Genomic DNA, 16,954 nt, shown 5'->3' with positions numbered 1-16,954 from the left:
GTTCAATGGTGTGAATCTTCAATAACCAATAGCATGTGCAGCTTGATCCTGAAGTTCTAATGGGGATTCGAACACTCAACCTAAGAAACACCAGTACAAGGCATTATCCCACTGAGCCACTAACAATCATACACATTGGGCAGTCACATTCAAATGGTGAAAATGTGTGTTGGTAAACACACAAGAAAAACTCCAAGCATACATTTGACAATAAAATGAAGGGCTTTCCTAAAAGAGTACACCTGAAATCTTTTTGAAATTCTGGGGCAATTAGACATTTGTAGAGAAGAACACTAATGGATGAAATATAAATATGATAGACTTAATGATGAAGGAAAAATAATGAACAAAGAAGTTCCCCTAAATGTCAGAGTGTCTCGGCGTTCTGATTCTTGGCAACTAATGACTGTGTATGTTGATTGCCTGATGTCATTCAGGTGCTGTTCGATGGTGTGAATCTTCAGTAACCAATAGCATGTGCAGCTTGATCCTGAAGTTCTAATGGGGATTCGAACACTCAACCTAAGAAACACCAGTACAAGGCATTATCCCACTGAGCCACTAACAATCATACACATTGGGCAGTCACATTCACATGTGAAAATGTGTGTTGGTAAACACACAAGAAAAACTCCAAGCATACATTTGACAATAAAATGAAGGGCTTTCCTAAAAGAGTACACCTGAAATCTTTTTGAAATTCTGGGGCAATTAGACATTTGTAGAGAAGAACACTAATGGATGAAATATAAATATGATAGACTTAATGATGAAGGAAAAATAATGAACAAAGAAGTTCCCCTAAATGTCAGAGTGTCTCGGCGTTCTGATTCTTGGCAACTAATGACTGTGTATGTTGATTGCCTGATGTCATTCAGGTGCTGTTCAATGGTGTGAATCTTCAGTAACCAATAGTATGTGCAGCTTGATCCTGAAGTTCTAATGGGGATTCGAACACTCAACCTAAGAAACACCAGTACAAGGCATTATCCCACTGAGCCACTAACAATCATACACATTGGGCAGTCACATTCACATGTGAAAATGTGTGTTGGTAAACACACAAGAAAAACTCCAAGCATACATTTGACAATAAAATGAAGGGCTTTCCTAAAAGAGTACACCTGAAATCTTTTTGAAATTCTGGGGCAATTAGACATTTGTAGAGAAGAACACTAATGGATGAAATATAAATATGATAGACTTAATGATGAAGGAAAAATAGTGAACAAAGAAGTTCCCCTAAATGTCAGAGTGTCTCGGCATTCTGATTCTTGGCAACTAATGACTGTGTATGTTGATTGCCTGATTTCATTCAGGTGCTGTTCAATGGTGTGAATCTTCAATAACCAATAGTATTCGAGCTAGAGCCTAAAGCACTACCAGGGATTCGAACTCTCAACCTAACAAACATCAGCACTAGGCATTATCCCACTGAGCCACTGACAATCCTACATATTTGGCAGTCACATTCACATGGTGAAAAGGTGTGTTGGCAAACACACAACATCAAGAAAATTCCTAGCATACATTTGACAATAGAATTAAGGGCTTTATAAAAAAGAGTACAGATCTGAAAATGTGCACTGTTAATGGTATCCACATAATGATGGTTGTATGGTTGTTCACCAAGGAAAAAAAATTACTCATATAGGAATATAGGTGATATAGGAGAAATGGGCTGAGTGGTCGAACTTTATTGGTCTATATCTCTGAAATGGAAAAACATATCCAAATTATTTTGATAACTTTTGTGAGGCTTTGTCTAAACATTGTCTGTGAGAATTTTGGTGAAGATTTGATAATTTTTGAAGTATGTGAAACTTTTTATGATGTTTGGCTTTTCTCTGAAATTGTGGCAAAAGTAAACATTTTTAGAGCATAAGACCAGGGTGAAAAAGATGCATCTGAATGTAGAGATTAATATCATGAAAGAATTTTGAGTCTAGGTCAATCTGGTAAGGAGAAATAAGCATTTTTGACAAGAGCGCCACCTTTGGGTGCAGTACCCCAAATTTTGGGTTATGGGTAGTGGGGGGTACTGGTAACAATACTTGAAAATGTTTAGTTTCTAGGACTTACGGTTTATAGGAATATAGGTGATCTAGGAAAAATGGCCTAAGTGGTCTAACTTTATTAGCCTATATCTCTGAAATGGAACAAAATATCAAAATTCTGATCCATAACTTTTGTGAGGCTTGGTCTAAACATTGTCTGTGATAATTTTGGTGAAGATTTTATTATTTTTGAAGAGTGTGAAACTTTTTATAATGTTTGGCTTTTCCATGAAATTGTGTCAAAAATAAACATTTTTAGACCATAAGACCAGGGCCAAAAAGATGCATCTGAGTTTAGAGATTAATATTATGAAAGAATTTTGAGTCTAGGTCAATCTGGTAAGGAGAAATTAGCATAATTAACTTTTTTTTCCAACAGCGCCACCTTTGGGTGCAGTACCCCAAATTTTGGGTTATGGGCAGAGGGGGGTACTGGTAACCATACCTGAAAATTTGAAGAGTTTTGGAGTTATGGTTTAGGCAGCAGTATGACTTTTACAGAATTTTGGCCAAAAATGAACGGTACAGAAACAATAGGGGTCCTGCAGCTACGCTGCTCGGACCCCTAATAACACTTGGTTAGATTTTGTTAGATAAGCAGTTTTTGCAGTGTATGCACATACGAAATGGCTTTCATGTTTGCTCTTACACATCATTGCTTTGGCTTCAGACATCCCATTCACTGTATGCCCTCACTGAGGTCCTCACAGTGGACAGCACTGGGTGAACAAGTAATTAAATTGTGATCATATAATCATTGTCCAAATAAGAAATTTTCCTTTAAATTAATATATTTTTTCTGCCCCCCAGGTATTGCTGGCATTCCTGTTGTCTTCAATGTGAATGGAGATGCCCCTGGACGTTATGAGATCTTCCAGTATCAGATAAGGAATCACACTAAAGAATACAAAGTCATCGGGCATTGGATAGACCAGCTTCATTTAAATGTACGTTTTCTCAAGCAAATATCACATACCGATCATATTTGTAGCAAAGACCCTGACTGTTGAAAATCCCTACAAGTGAAGAAAGATCTCCATTTATCCTGACTGAACATCCACAAATAATAAGAAATCCCACATGTGTCTTTTTGTTTGGTTACATAATTTATAGTGTTGCTTTGAGTTTCTGTATTTCGACAGTGCTGTGAGGCCCACTGATTGGTGATTGAAATGAAATGGCTTTGAGGTTAAAGTACTGACCTTCATCTTTGATTAGGGGCTTGTTCATGTACTGTACTGTATATTTGGTGAAACGCAACTCTTTTGTGAGTAGGCTAGTGTGTATGTAAATTCACAAACTGTATTCACAAACTGTGTGCATGTAAATTCACAAACTGTTCACAAACTCAGCGCAGGGCAAGGCAAGCTATATTGCGAAGCTCCATGGGCTATGTTAGTGAAGACAAGTGGTTTGGCTATTAACCTTACATTTAGCCCTACTATGAAGTTACATGTACATGTACTGGTTTTCACGTTACTTTTCAAGATAATGGGGAAGCGTACTCCGGTTTTAGACCTTAACGATACCGCACGTCTCTATCTCGCAGATGTTTTTTTTTACTTGTCTGTTACCTTGGCATGGTCTTTTGATAACTACAGCACCGCCCACACCTGAACTGGCAATCAGGCTGATTGATTGGCATCTTAGTATAGTGTACTGCAAATACAGACTTGAGATTATACAGAACCCTCCAGGCAATGGTATTGGCCCTGGCGAAGATGAGTAAGATGAGTTTGAGTAAGATGAATATTTAAAAATCCTATTTGGGTGTTTCATCTAAGTTTCACAATGAAAACAATGAGAGTAAAATCCAGCCCTGAAGGGAGACAATTTTATTCTGAGAAGAAATAAAAATAAAAAGCATTTTGAGGTCACTAAGTCTGAAAAAAACATCAGAAGTGACCTCCATGCTAACAGAGTATTTAAAAGGCTTGTCAGGAAAAAGCCTTTATTGTCATGTATCTACACATGTAAATGTCTAGAGTTGCTAAATTCTGCCAGGAATGCCTGGAATTGTGGTCTGTGGTCAGATGAAAATGGAAATGTATATTTTTGCCAACAAACATTCAAGGTTGGTTTGGTGTACATAGAAAAAAGACTACTGAAAAGAACCCTAGGCCTAAGTATACATATGGTGGAGGGTCTGTGATGCTCTGGGGCTGTTGTTAATCCAAAGGCCCTGGGAACCTAATTAGGGTTCATGGTATCATGAAGTACATGAGATACCTGAACATTTTAAATCGAAATCTGGATATTTCTGCCAAAGCACATCCAGCAGGTCAATGATCCAAAACATAAATCAAGTTTCTGTTATGGTTATCTCAGTTCCCTGATCTGAACTCAGTGGGGATAGCTTAAGAGGACATGCACAAGGAGGGCTAGAGAAATCTAAATGATCCAGAGATACGTCCTCAAATCCCCTGTATTCTTCAACTTCATTAGATATTATATAGTATAAGTCTAAGAGCTGTTTTATTGGCAAAGGGAAGCTTTACAAAGAATTAAATACAGGGGTGCCAATTATCGTGGCACATTTGCTTTTGATAAATATACTTAGGATAAGGAGGAGAATTTGCTTTCTTTCAAGGTTGGTTTTTCCTCATGGAGTTAATTGTGGAACTAAAATGTTTTTATACCTCTTTTCACTCATCTTTACCAGGGGTGGCAGTAAATGAGGGTGCTGGAGCATAGCAGTGTATTGAGATGTAGTGAGAATGCATTTGCTCTTGTGTAAATGTATTTGCTCTTGTCTAGGTCACAGACATCCGATGGCCTGGAGGTTCCCGTGAGGTCCCCACCTCTATCTGCAGCCAGCCGTGCCGCCCGGGGGAGCGCAAGAAGTCGGTGAAGGGCATGCCGTGCTGCTGGCACTGCGAGCGCTGCGATGGCTATCAGTACCTGGCCGACACACACACCTGCAAGATGTGCCGCTTCGACCTGCGGCCCAATGAGAACCACACGGCGTGCCAGCCCATCCCCATCATCAAGCTGGAGTGGAGCTCGCCGTGGGCACTCATCCCAGTCTTCATCGCCATCCTGGGCATCTCGGCCACTTTCTTCGTGGTGGTCACCTTTGTGCGCTACAACGACACGCCCATTGTCAAGGCGTCGGGTCGCGAGCTCAGCTACGTGCTGCTGACGGGCATCTTCATGTGCTACGCCACGACCTTCCTGATGATCTCCACGCCGGATGTGGGCGTCTGCTCGCTCCGACGCATCTTCCTCGGGCTGGGCATGAGTATCAGCTACTCGGCGCTGCTGACCAAGACCAACCGCATCTACCGCATCTTCGAGCAGGGCAAGAAGTCGGTGAGCGCGCCGCGCTTCATCAGCCCGGCGTCGCAGCTCGTCATCGCCTTCAGCCTGATCGCCGTGCAGCTGCTGGGCGTGTGCATCTGGTTCGGAATGGACCCGTCGCCACTGGCCATCATCGACTACGAGGACCAGCGCACGGCCAACCCAGAGCTGGCGCGGGGCGTGCTCAAGTGCGACATCTCGGACCTCTCGCTCATCTGCCTGCTCGGCTACAGCATGCTGCTCATGGTCACGTGCACGGTGTACGCCATCAAGACGCGAGGGGTGCCCGAGACTTTCAATGAGGCCAAGCCCATTGGCTTCACAATGTACACCACGTGCATCATCTGGCTGGCATTCATACCCATCTTCTTTGGGACCTCACAGTCAGCAGAAAAGGTAGGCTGCACAGCAAATTACCATATCCATCAAGAAAGGTTTTTGTTTGTTTCTGTCAGACTCACAGGGCACAGAATGCCGTTTCAGGAACACTTTCAGTTGCAGTTTTCTAATATAACAAGGCAACAAAATTGAAGTATGATATGTTGAGACACACTCATGGGAGATAATAGATCTGCCATTCTCCCTTTGATCCGTGAATCATGTTCCAATTTATGTACACATCTGTCCAGTCTGGACTAGTAAACTCTCGACAGCAAAATGGTTTGAGTCACACGAACAAGCCAATTAAACTCTCCTTGGAACACAACAGGCTGCCCGTCCCTCCATTTCAATTCATGTTTGTACCGTGGTCCATTGAAATGAAAGTGGCTGGGTTAAATTGCCGTTGTTGTATAACATCAATCACTTGTGCTCAGCTACAGTATTAATCATTCAAGGAGATGTGCCTGTGGTATTTCCCCACGGGGAAAACACGCAGCCAGTGATGACTTCTTGTGTGTAATTTATTTGCTGCTCAAGTTTGTTTTGCTCATTTCCTTAATTGTGCTTGGCTGTATATTTTTGGATGCTTTTTTTGTTGTTGTTTCACCCCGAAAGATGCTTTGAAATGAATGAGCTACGAGCAAGCGAGCGACTTGGAGCCTCAGCAAAAAAAAAAAAGAAAAAAGAAAGGCGATTACTGCAAGTGTGATGGCACCCAAATTACAGTGGGTAGTGTTACAGAGAGCAAGGACAGGCACGGCTGTTTGACAGAGATAGCAATTACCACTTGTCTTCTCTGTCCAGCCCAGCTCCACATAAGCAGGTGGTGTCACGCTTAGGAGAAGTCTTGATTATTTATTTAAGAGGTAATGTCATATTATAGCCCATTATATCTGAGAATGCTTTCTTTTTAAGCCATTGTACAACAATTACATGACACCTGCATAAGCACTTGTGACAACTGATATAGACATTTGTTAACACTCTTGCAGGCCAATACAAACTAATAGGAGCTGTCATAGAGGCCTGATTGTCCTCTTTGATGTTAAGCTGACATAACAGCTCTGTGATAAAATGACATTTCAAATGACAGGATTTTGACATTTCCATATTTGAATGACAATGCGTGTTGTAACTGTCTTTAGTAGCTTATGAAGTTTGTCATGTCAGATTGGCATGATGCCGATTAAGGGAAATATGTTGAGGCCGTCACAGTGAATGGATACTAATTGGTGTTATTTCTATTTGGCTGCACTGTGTCAACAGGCATCCTCACAGTCAGCCCCGCCCTCTTGCTTATTTATTTAGCAATCAGTTTATTCATTAAGAAATCAGTTCACAATTCAACCCCTGACTCTGAGTGGGTTAAAAGTTGATTGAACACCACTGTTGTCAGTCGTGTGCGCGCATGTATGTGTCCGTGGGTGCGTGGGTGGTTGGCTAAGGGAGGGAGTGGTTGGGGTTCCAGAAGAAGCGGGCCCTGACAATAACTCCATTCGCTGCTGCTCTCCCCTGTCTGTTGGACACCTGGCAACCCATCACATAATGTGAACCTGGCAACCCATCACATAATGTGAGGACTTAGTTTAGAGTAGAGCAGACAGCGAGACGGTGGGGTGGTGGTGGTGGTGGCGGTGGGTGACAGCAGACTGGCAGGTAGTGATAATGTACTAATTGTACCATTGTCCCCCCTCATGAAAGGCAAAGTGGTGAGGCACCAGGCGCTTTGTGTGTGCGATGAAAGGGGGAACTGGGGCCCATTGACTCGTGGAGTTGCTGGGTGAAGGTTTGTCGAGCGTGACAACACGCTCGGCAATTTTGATATCTAACTTCAACACATGGAGGGGAATGGCCATGTCTCGCTTCCACCTCATCTTAAAAAAGTGTGAGAGAGAGAGAGAGAGAGAGAGAAAAAAAAAGTAAAAAAGAGAGAGAAAATCTCCAGTGAAAACAAGTTTTGTAGATGTATGTGCCATGGGTCATTTTAAATATTTCTGTCAGTTTTGTCATGTCACAGGAAAAAGCAAACGTGTTATGCAGATTATCTGTGTGGGTAATATGTCTTTCAAACAGACAGTGCACAAATTAATCATTTCTATATCAGAAATAATAAAATAAATACTGTTGAAATAAACATTAGCATGAACACAGAATCCTTCTAAAGTCTAAATCCATATTTGTTGAGCTATTTGACAATCTAACCAGGTATGCATTCCATTAGCAACATACAACAACATATCTCTTAACCATGTTAGCTCTGATTGCTGTCTCACAGGCCAGTCTGGTTTAGAAACGTCCAATAATATTCAGCTCATAATCTGTTTTAGGACTGTCTGTGCCTGTCTGTGTAGAGAGCAAAGGTGGACACCACATTAGCAGAGGTCTTGAAGTCAAGCACAGAGGACATTAAAATACACTTTAATTACATTCCATTGGATTTTTACTTCATAAGAAAATGATAACATCCCCTGGTTATCATCATGCAGACATAACCCCATCATTACACCCCAAACAAACAAGCCATGGCTCAGCCTCTCCTCCTCTATAGCTTTTTCCCGTAATAAAGGCAGTCCTTTTGCAGAATTGAATAAAAACATTTCATCAAGTCCTTCTCAGAGTCTCACATGACATCCTCTTAAAGGCCTATATGACTCAGCAGACATTATTATATGTCCATGAATGTTTTCATAGATAGAGCTACAGGCCTAATATCCTCTGGAGGTGGCTGGCTACCCTTTTAATCAGATAAAAAAAGTTTATCATTATTATTAAAAAACTTATACCATTATAATTTTAGTCTTCAGTTAAGTGAAGATTTCTTTTGTTGTTTTCTCAGAGCATTAGCATAGTCCTTCCATTCATTAGCCACTCAGCAACATGTAATAAGCAGATTCATGCTAGATTCATGCATGTTGGTAGATACAAGGTTTAAGGTTTTCAAAAAGAATTACCATTTGTAGGCAAAGAATAGTCTGAATACAGGATAAAAACATGTTGCTCAGTAATACATTATAATGCTAAAAAGTGTCTTTTATATAAAAGACTGAAATTCAGTTTGGTACAATACATAACCTGCTATTTTAAGATCGTTGGTCTCCTATGGCCCACCTCCTGAAAACCAATTATCTTAATTCCCTCAACAACGCCTTTCTGGAGTTGTTGAATTCTCGGTTAGTCTGCTGTCAGCCACAGCTCTCTGCAGCACAGTGGGTTTTTCTTGCCTCAGTCCCCAGCACCTCCTGTCAAAATCCACATTGAGAACAGGGGGGGTCTTGTCTAGTTTCTTTACTCGTTCTTGATCTCAGTGCTTTTTATTTGTTTTGCTTGATACAGCCACAGCAGCTGCAAAAGCAACAGCAACAGTAGCACTGGCAGCTCAAGTAGGAGCAGTTTCTCAAAGCAGATGACTTCCACTCAGGCAAACACATATACATAACATATATAAAAAACATAAACAAATCCCATCAATGCGTTTTGGTACTTTTCTGACTGAAATACAGTGACAAGCTCTGATGAAAGGGCCTCTCCTCATATCCTCCACACTAGCATTGCAACAGTTGTTCAGAACAAAAAAGCTACACTAACACATACAAATGTCAGTGTGCCTTCAGAAAGTCTGGAGTGAGCGGCGCGTAATTGATTTGGCTGGTAGAGAAGCTCGGAGGTGTTGACACATGCTGGAGGACTTCAGGTCACAGTGCCAGTGTCGCTCGGTAATGATGCCTTCGCCATCGTACGGTGTGACATAGTCTCAGACAGCGGTAGAAAGCACACAGCGGGCAAGACGAGGGGGCGTAATTGTCCATTGGCCCTTGCTGCCTCAAATTGAGTGCCTCTCTACATCGTGGGCAGAACCTTGATCTGACTGCCAAATGCCATTGGGGTTGTTGGGTTTTTTTTTTCTTCATTGCAGAGGATTTCGTTTTTGAAAGGAAAAGTCTCTTCCCCCCAAAAAACAACGACTGTGAATGAAATATATCTCAACTCTGGCATTCTCTGGGTCCTTGAATCCAGAGGAGTGCTGTGAGTGCGAAATTATTTGAGATAAATGTTCAATGAAAATGCGTTTGTAAAGAGATAAAGGTAAAAGGTAGAAAAAACAAAATCAAAAAAAAAAAAAATCAAAAAAAGTCATTTCACAACATCAGAGAGAGAGCGAGAGGAAACTTTCAATCTTTCTAATTTCTTACCTTCCCTAAGCGCTGTCATCATTGCATGCTGCCAGACAGGCTTTCTGTAAAAAAAGAAAGGAAAAAGGGATAGCCAGTGGTGTGGAATTAAGCTCCTGCCAATAACAGGCAGTGCGTCCCTGCCCTCCTTTTATGGAATTCCTGAATGGAGTCAACGGCAACATTTCTCAAAGCGTCACTTTCGGTGTCGCAGATGAGCGAGATTGGTGATCGTATCTGCATGCTGAACAGAATTAATCTGGCCAAGGGCTGACACATGCGTGAGATGAGGAGAGAGGAGGTGAAGGTGTGTTTGTGTGTGTGTGTTTGTGTGTGTGTGTGTGTGTGTGTGTGTGTGTGTGTGTGTGTGTGTGTGTGTGTGTGTGTGTGACGTTTGACCTGTTCACTATACGACTCGTTGTGTGGAAATAGGGCCAATATTCTGCTGAGGCGCACAAGGCCACGTGTAATCTTCTCCGAGGATTACACCCCCCCCCCCCACTCTCTCATTCACTCTCTTTCTCTCTCACTCTCTCTCTATCACTCACTCACTCCCACCCCCGGGTTCTGCATCACTCTCAATGCAGCCACACTCCCTCTCAAGCCGAGCACAAACAGAGCTCTCTTACATCAATACATGTCTAGCATGTCTAGAAGGGGTGAGTGGAAAAGTTGGTGTGTATGTGTGTATGTTTGCTTATGGTTTTGTTGTTTGTGTGTGTGTGTCTGTGTGTGTTTGTGTGTGTGTATGTGTGTGTGTGTGTGTGTGTATGTGTTTTGTTTGTGGGGCGGTCTAAGTGTATGTGCATATTTGGATCCCAAGTCATAAATGCACACCAATACACATGATGTGAACCACATTCCAAAGCTGAAAGAAATTTTTTTCTATTGCCTTGCCTATAACCCATTGCATCTGAGTGTGTGTGTATGTAGCGTTTGTAGTATGTGCATATGTACTGTATGTGTATGTGTTTGTGTATATGTGTATGTGTATATGTACTGTGTGTGTCTATATATGTGAGTAAATGTGTGCAGACTTCGAGAGCAGCACATTCCCATACTAAATATTAATGTCCCCTGATGTCATTCTCCTCCACCGCATGCTCTAGCCCTCAGCCATGCTCGTGAGGGCAGCTGTGAGTCTCAGCTGTCTTGGTGCTACCTTCCCCAAACCTTGAGCACAGCAGACCATGCAGCATACAGTTGTTTGGGCCCCCTTGGGGTACAGCCATCTGTAACAGTCTCACCCGTCGGGAGCTTTGTGTTGTTAGTCACACATCATAAACAAATGGGCAAACAAAGCAGCTACTAGTAGGATTTGTGTTTCCCATGGATAGGAGGCCGCGTCCGAAAGCCGAATCATCTTCTTCCTGTTGTTGTTTATGGTGGAGTTTGTGTCTGTTGGTGTGGTTGTTTGTTTATGACACATCTTGGTTTGCTTGAGCTCCTTGCTTGTAACCAAATATGTAGGAGAGCCGCAGAGAGGATAGTGCAGACTGATGAGGTCTGTATATATACTGACCTGCACTTGGGTCAACAGACCCACATTATAGAGAGAGGTCATAAAATAATCATCACCTCTCTCTCTCTCTCTCTCTCTCTCTCTCTCTCTCTTCCTCTCTCTCTTTCTCTCTCTCTCTCTCTATCTCTCTTTCCCTTTCTCCCTGTTTCTCTCTTTTTTACACACACACACACACACACACAAACACACACACACACACACACACACACACACACACAAACATTCTCTCTATCTTTCTCTTTGTCATTCTCTCTCTCTCTCCCTCTCTCTCCTGTAGCTGTACATTCAGACGACCACGCTGACCATCTCGGTGAGCCTCAGCGCCTCCGTGTCCCTGGGGCTGCTCTACATGCCCAAAGTGTACGTGGTGCTCGTCCACCCGGAGCAGAACGTACCCAAGCGCAAGCGCAGCCTGAAGGCCGTTGTCACCGCCGCCGCCATGTCCAACAAGTTCACTCCCAAGGGGGGCCTCAGACCCAACGGGGAGGCCAAGTCGGAACTCTGCGAGAGCTTGGAAACACAAGGTTAGTGTCACATGATGAAGGGAGACAATGTGTCTGTGTGTGTGCGTGTACGTGTGTGTGTGCATGTCCGTGTGCGCGTGTGCATGCACGTGCGTGTGTTTGTGTGTGTGTTTTTGTTTGTGTGTGTGTGTGTGTGTGTGTGTGTGTGTGCGCGCGTGTGTGTGTTACTGTTTGTTGATGCTACGTCTTCTGTATTCGCAGACTGTTGTTTTTTTTTTGTGAGATGTGATGTTTTTTTTTTCCTGTTTTCCCTTTCTTGTTTCCATTATTTTCCTTATTTGTTTTGTTTTCTCAGCTTTTGGTATTATTTGGACATGTAGACAACAAATAAACGAAAGTGACAATGCCTGTCACCAATGCCAAGCTGGTGACAGAAGATAAATGCCTCGGTGCATGAGCAGTTCCTATCTGTATAAAGGACAATTCTGGAAAGAAAGAAAACATTTGCAGTATTTTAGTTTGTTTGTTTGTTTGTTATGTAATAAGCAGAAAGTGAATCATCAATGGGAATGCTTTCAAAAATGGTCACAGATGTTTAAGCAGAGGTGTACATGCATATCCATTTGGGATCTATTGGTTGAATGCAGGAAACACAGCTGAACAACTACTCATGATTTGTTTGTTGGAGATCAACAGGGTGCTTCTGCTACAGAAGCAAGCCTTCAATGTGTATAGATAAAGCCAGTGCCAATAAAGGCCATGTACAGATACAGTATGTATGCCTGTGTGAGATGGAAGAATTAGGTGGAAAAATACACCTTTAGTCATTATCCATATTGTGTTCCCAGGTAATCTGCACAGGTGCATGCCATGCGAGTTCAATCCCACAGCTCGACTAGCTCTAATTACCTTCCTGTCTTCTATTAAGCAGCGGAGCTAATCTAACGCACCTGTACCCCAGCACTTCCTCTGAGCGACAGAGGAGCGGGATCATGATTATTATGATTAATATTATTATTATGATTATGATTATTTGAATTATTAGACTATTAGCTAAACTCATCTTCTGGAGAAGAGAAGTCTAAACGAACTCAAGGACTGTATGCAGAAATCTGAGTGTTGATTGCCTGTCATCTATGGGAAGTGTTTACTGTATCTGTGTGCCCTCCCTGGGCCTCTCTAGTCCTCCTGGGCCCTGGACTAACTGCAGCTCTCTACTTATGTGTCAGATTATAGCGAGGGTGGGGAGCCCGGTGAGGGACTGTAGACAGACGCCCAGGTAACGGCCCTTTGGTTTGGTTTGGTTTGGTTTGATTTGGTATGATCCGGCTCGCCAGCACTCGCCACCACACTGAGCCTCCCCCCACTGAGTCTGTCTCTCTGAGCTCCTGTGCCTGCTTTGGTTATGTCACATTCGCCAGCTTGCTTCCACGGTTAAGGAAAACGAATCCCCTTTCTGTCCATCTTGAGTAATGGCTGTAAGTAAACAACACTCTTAAAATGCCACCTACCTCTACAGGACTCTCCACTCTCACCCCCACCCACCGGCACCCCTTTTCTTTCTAGACAGCTGCTGGTTTTAATGGTGTTCCATGCTACTCTGTATATGTTGCAGGGGCAAGCAATTGCCGCACATGCCAGTAATTTGTTTTTGCATGATGGCAAACTGAGAAATTAACAGTAATGGGAGAAACAACAACTGCTTTGAGAGGAAGATGAGGGGGGGGGGGGGCTAAGACAGATGGAACTGTCAACTTCAATTTTTTCTGGACCATCTATTTTTTATCTCTGTGTAAATATTTAAATAAGGTTCATTTGTCACTGCATGCCAGGGAGGACGGACGGGGACGGGATAGAGAGAGCACCTTTTCCCGGTCTCGCCCGTCGCGGGGAGCTGTCAGACGGTGCCCTCTCAGATTTATCCACTCCGACTTAGCCAATCACCGGAGCCCATCTGGCCGAGATTGGCAGATTTGTGTGCTGATTGCACAGCAGAATGGCTGCGCCGAACTGATGATGGTTTTATATTGGAGGACACAGAAACACACACACACACACACACACACACACACACAGACAAACAAACAAGCACACACACACACAAACACAAACACACTCACACACCATTCATCCGCACATACAAGCACACCTATTTCAACTGGCAGCCTTACCCTCAAACTTTGTACCTAGATGTGGCAATATCTTAAAGAGCAGAGAGGACATGTGAATTTTATGGATGAAATTAAACAGCTACAGACATTATTAAGAAATATTGTTTTGTGAAGTACTTTATTGGTTACTTCAGAGAGTTGACTTTGAAATGTACACAGAAAGAAATGTTAATGCAGCCCCCCAGATTTCCAGTCCACAAGTCTTTTACAGATACTGACTTGATGTTAATCTGAAACCTCATTGAAAACATTCCTAATTCATAAATTTATAGAGGAAATTTTAGAAGCCGTCAGCACAGTGTGAAGTTAAGTATCTGCCCAACAGAGGGAGCTGTGCTCATATATTGTTTCCCCCTATCTTCATTAGTTTGACACAGTGTCGGAGTGCTTAAAATGCTCTCTATCTTTATGGGCTTCTCTACAACACAAATGGCAGTATTCCCAATGCGTTGGCTTTGGCCCATTCAACTGCCTCGCAGAGAATATGTTTTCTGCTATCTCTCTGGCATGTCTCAGCAGGACAAACTGCCTATGCTACTTATCTATGCTTTTGTTGGAACAGCACTGCATGTACTGCCTGGTGCACAAAATACCTGCACATGATTTGATGTATCTGCATGGGACTGAGATTTCTGTTAAAATAGCAGTTTATCAGAGCAGCACGATTGGTATTCTGACAAGATGCTCAGCTTATGTTTCCCAGGACCATGGTTGTTGTGACGGGGGGTTCCATAAGAATGTTATATATGTAAACAAAACACTGCACATGCATTGATACTGTTATGCTATTTCACACTTTGGAATTTGTATCTGAATGCTTACATACAGGAAACTGACAGTATTACTGAATGATGCCATCTGCGTGTGTACTTTATACTTCTGGTATACTCCTTGTATAATATTTGTAATATCATGAATATGAGTATTAAGTTACTCTACTGTATATACAGTGCTCTATTATTGTCAGTCTTAATGTGTGTGTTACTCTAATAACATTTGCTGTGCAAACCAAATCTAGTCTGAGATAAGGGATCCTCCGAAAGGGGAGCATTTTTCTTAGGAAATAATGAACTATGCCCTTCAAACCTAATAATGTGTCCCTTTATGTTGCTTCCAGCTTTGTCTTCAAAGCAAACGTACATCAGCTACAGTAACCATGGCATCTAAAAGCGACTGAGCCCCCCGCCACTCCTCCTTGTGGCCCGTTGGTCAGCTGAAGACTGGAAATGACAACACGAGGCAGCAAAGGGTGATGGGCAACAGGAAATAAAAAATGATACAAGGAAGAATCAAATAATATTTTGGGATCCTTTCTTTTTCCATTTCAACTCATACAGGCAGTGTGAGAGGGGGAACCTGCCACAGAAATGACAGTGAAATCTCCCCTCCCTCAGCCCATCCTTCGGGTTTCCAAGGTAACAGTGAAGACAGTGTTTTCCTTCTGGAGTTTGTATTGTGTCTTCATGATGGTTTTGTTCAAGCTTGACTTATGTGAAGTTATTTTTTATATAAATATTTTCAATGTTCATGGACTATTATTTAAGTTTTTGTGTCTGCAGTGGAGCATCTCTATATTTAGAATTTTATTTTATTTAGTTTATTTAAAGGAAGTGCTGTCAAAGATTAAAAGCCTATTTGACACTCAACAAATATGTTTCATGGCACCACTGCACCCCACACTCAAGAAAATATCCATGATATTCAAAATATCCATCCTTTTGAAGTTCACACACTGTATAGGTGGCTGATTGTAAATGGTCCTGTCCATTATTTCTGGAGAGCGAATTTGGTATCAATGCTGTATTAATAGCTATTTGACATCACAAAGGACAATGATGCTGACTATTTGTTGATTCACAAGCAAACAAAAGGCAAATATAATATGCAATGTCCAAACACTCTTTCATACACTCACACACAAACACAGATGCACACACACACATAGACACACCCACCCACATACACACGCACTCACACACAAACAAACGCATAGACACACACCACACACACACACACGCCCCCCCCCCCCCCCCCCCACACACACACACACACACTCCACACACACACACACACATACACACACACACACACACACTACACTCTCTCTTTCATCAACACAGGGGTAACAACTGTAGTTCCTTTTTTCATTTGTGTCCTCCAGCTCCCCATTAATCTGTGATAATGACAACAGTGCTTGCAAAATGGGTCCATTATTTACACTTGCCGGCGTATAGGCACGGCTAGCGGTGCCTATTTCGTCCTGGCTTGTGTTGTTAAATTGGTTGAAAATGGAACGTGCGTATTCACGAGGCGTGATTAAACCTTTCTGGCGATTTGGTCAGGACTACTCATCCCTCTTGTGATAGATGAGTATCGTTTCCACAGTGACCAGAGTAGTGGGGGGACAAGAGGAGTAATTATGGGCTGTCGATAAAATCCTAAATCAGATGTTGAGATAGAAGTGTGACCAGGTCGATTTCAGTCAAATTTCTGTTAAATTGCTTGGTGTAGAAAACTGACACTGTCTATTTTCAAAACATATGAAATTTGATGACAATGGACAGTATTGAACAAGGGTTTTAGGCTTGGAATAATTTGATGAAACAACCCTATGATTTAATTTAGTTTTTTTTATTTCATTCTCAAATATGTTTTGACAATTTGGCAAAACAGACAACCTCTCTCGACATGACAGTGTTGTCTAAGATAAGCTGGCAACAGAAATGCCATTGTGAAGCACAATGACACTGGATGTTTGAAAGTAAAAAGTACAACTCTTTTCAAAAAACATAAACAGACATAATGTGTCAGCACAAGCACAGTGGGGATAAATCTGTAAACAAATATGTTTCATGGCGCCACTGCACCCCACACGTATACAGAACTGCCA

The 16,954-nt window shown here is 42.3% G+C and overlaps 1 protein-coding gene across 2 annotated transcripts in view; it reads left to right on the top strand.

The window, feature by feature from the left end:
* LOC121714100 (metabotropic glutamate receptor 4-like) overlaps positions 1-16,033 on the top strand; it is a 181,413-nt gene extending 165,380 nt beyond the window's left edge. For both annotated transcript variants that reach the window (XM_042099279.1, XM_042099278.1), the window contains 4 exons: positions 2,868-3,004; positions 4,815-5,753; positions 11,707-11,953; positions 15,182-16,033. In XM_042099279.1, the coding sequence (XP_041955213.1) occupies positions 2,868-3,004; positions 4,815-5,753; positions 11,707-11,953; positions 15,182-15,231 (1,373 nt within the window). In that variant the 3' untranslated portion in view covers positions 15,232-16,033. The remainder of the gene's footprint in view (positions 1-2,867; positions 3,005-4,814; positions 5,754-11,706; positions 11,954-15,181) is intronic.
* Positions 16,034-16,954: the final 921 nt, after the last annotated feature.

The sequence above is a fragment of the Alosa sapidissima genome, chromosome 7, assembly GCF_018492685.1.
Source record: "Alosa sapidissima isolate fAloSap1 chromosome 7, fAloSap1.pri, whole genome shotgun sequence".
Taxonomy (NCBI): domain Eukaryota; kingdom Metazoa; phylum Chordata; class Actinopteri; order Clupeiformes; family Clupeidae; genus Alosa; species Alosa sapidissima.
Note: the sequence above shows the minus strand (reverse complement) of the source record. Positions and strands in the feature narration are given on the sequence as shown.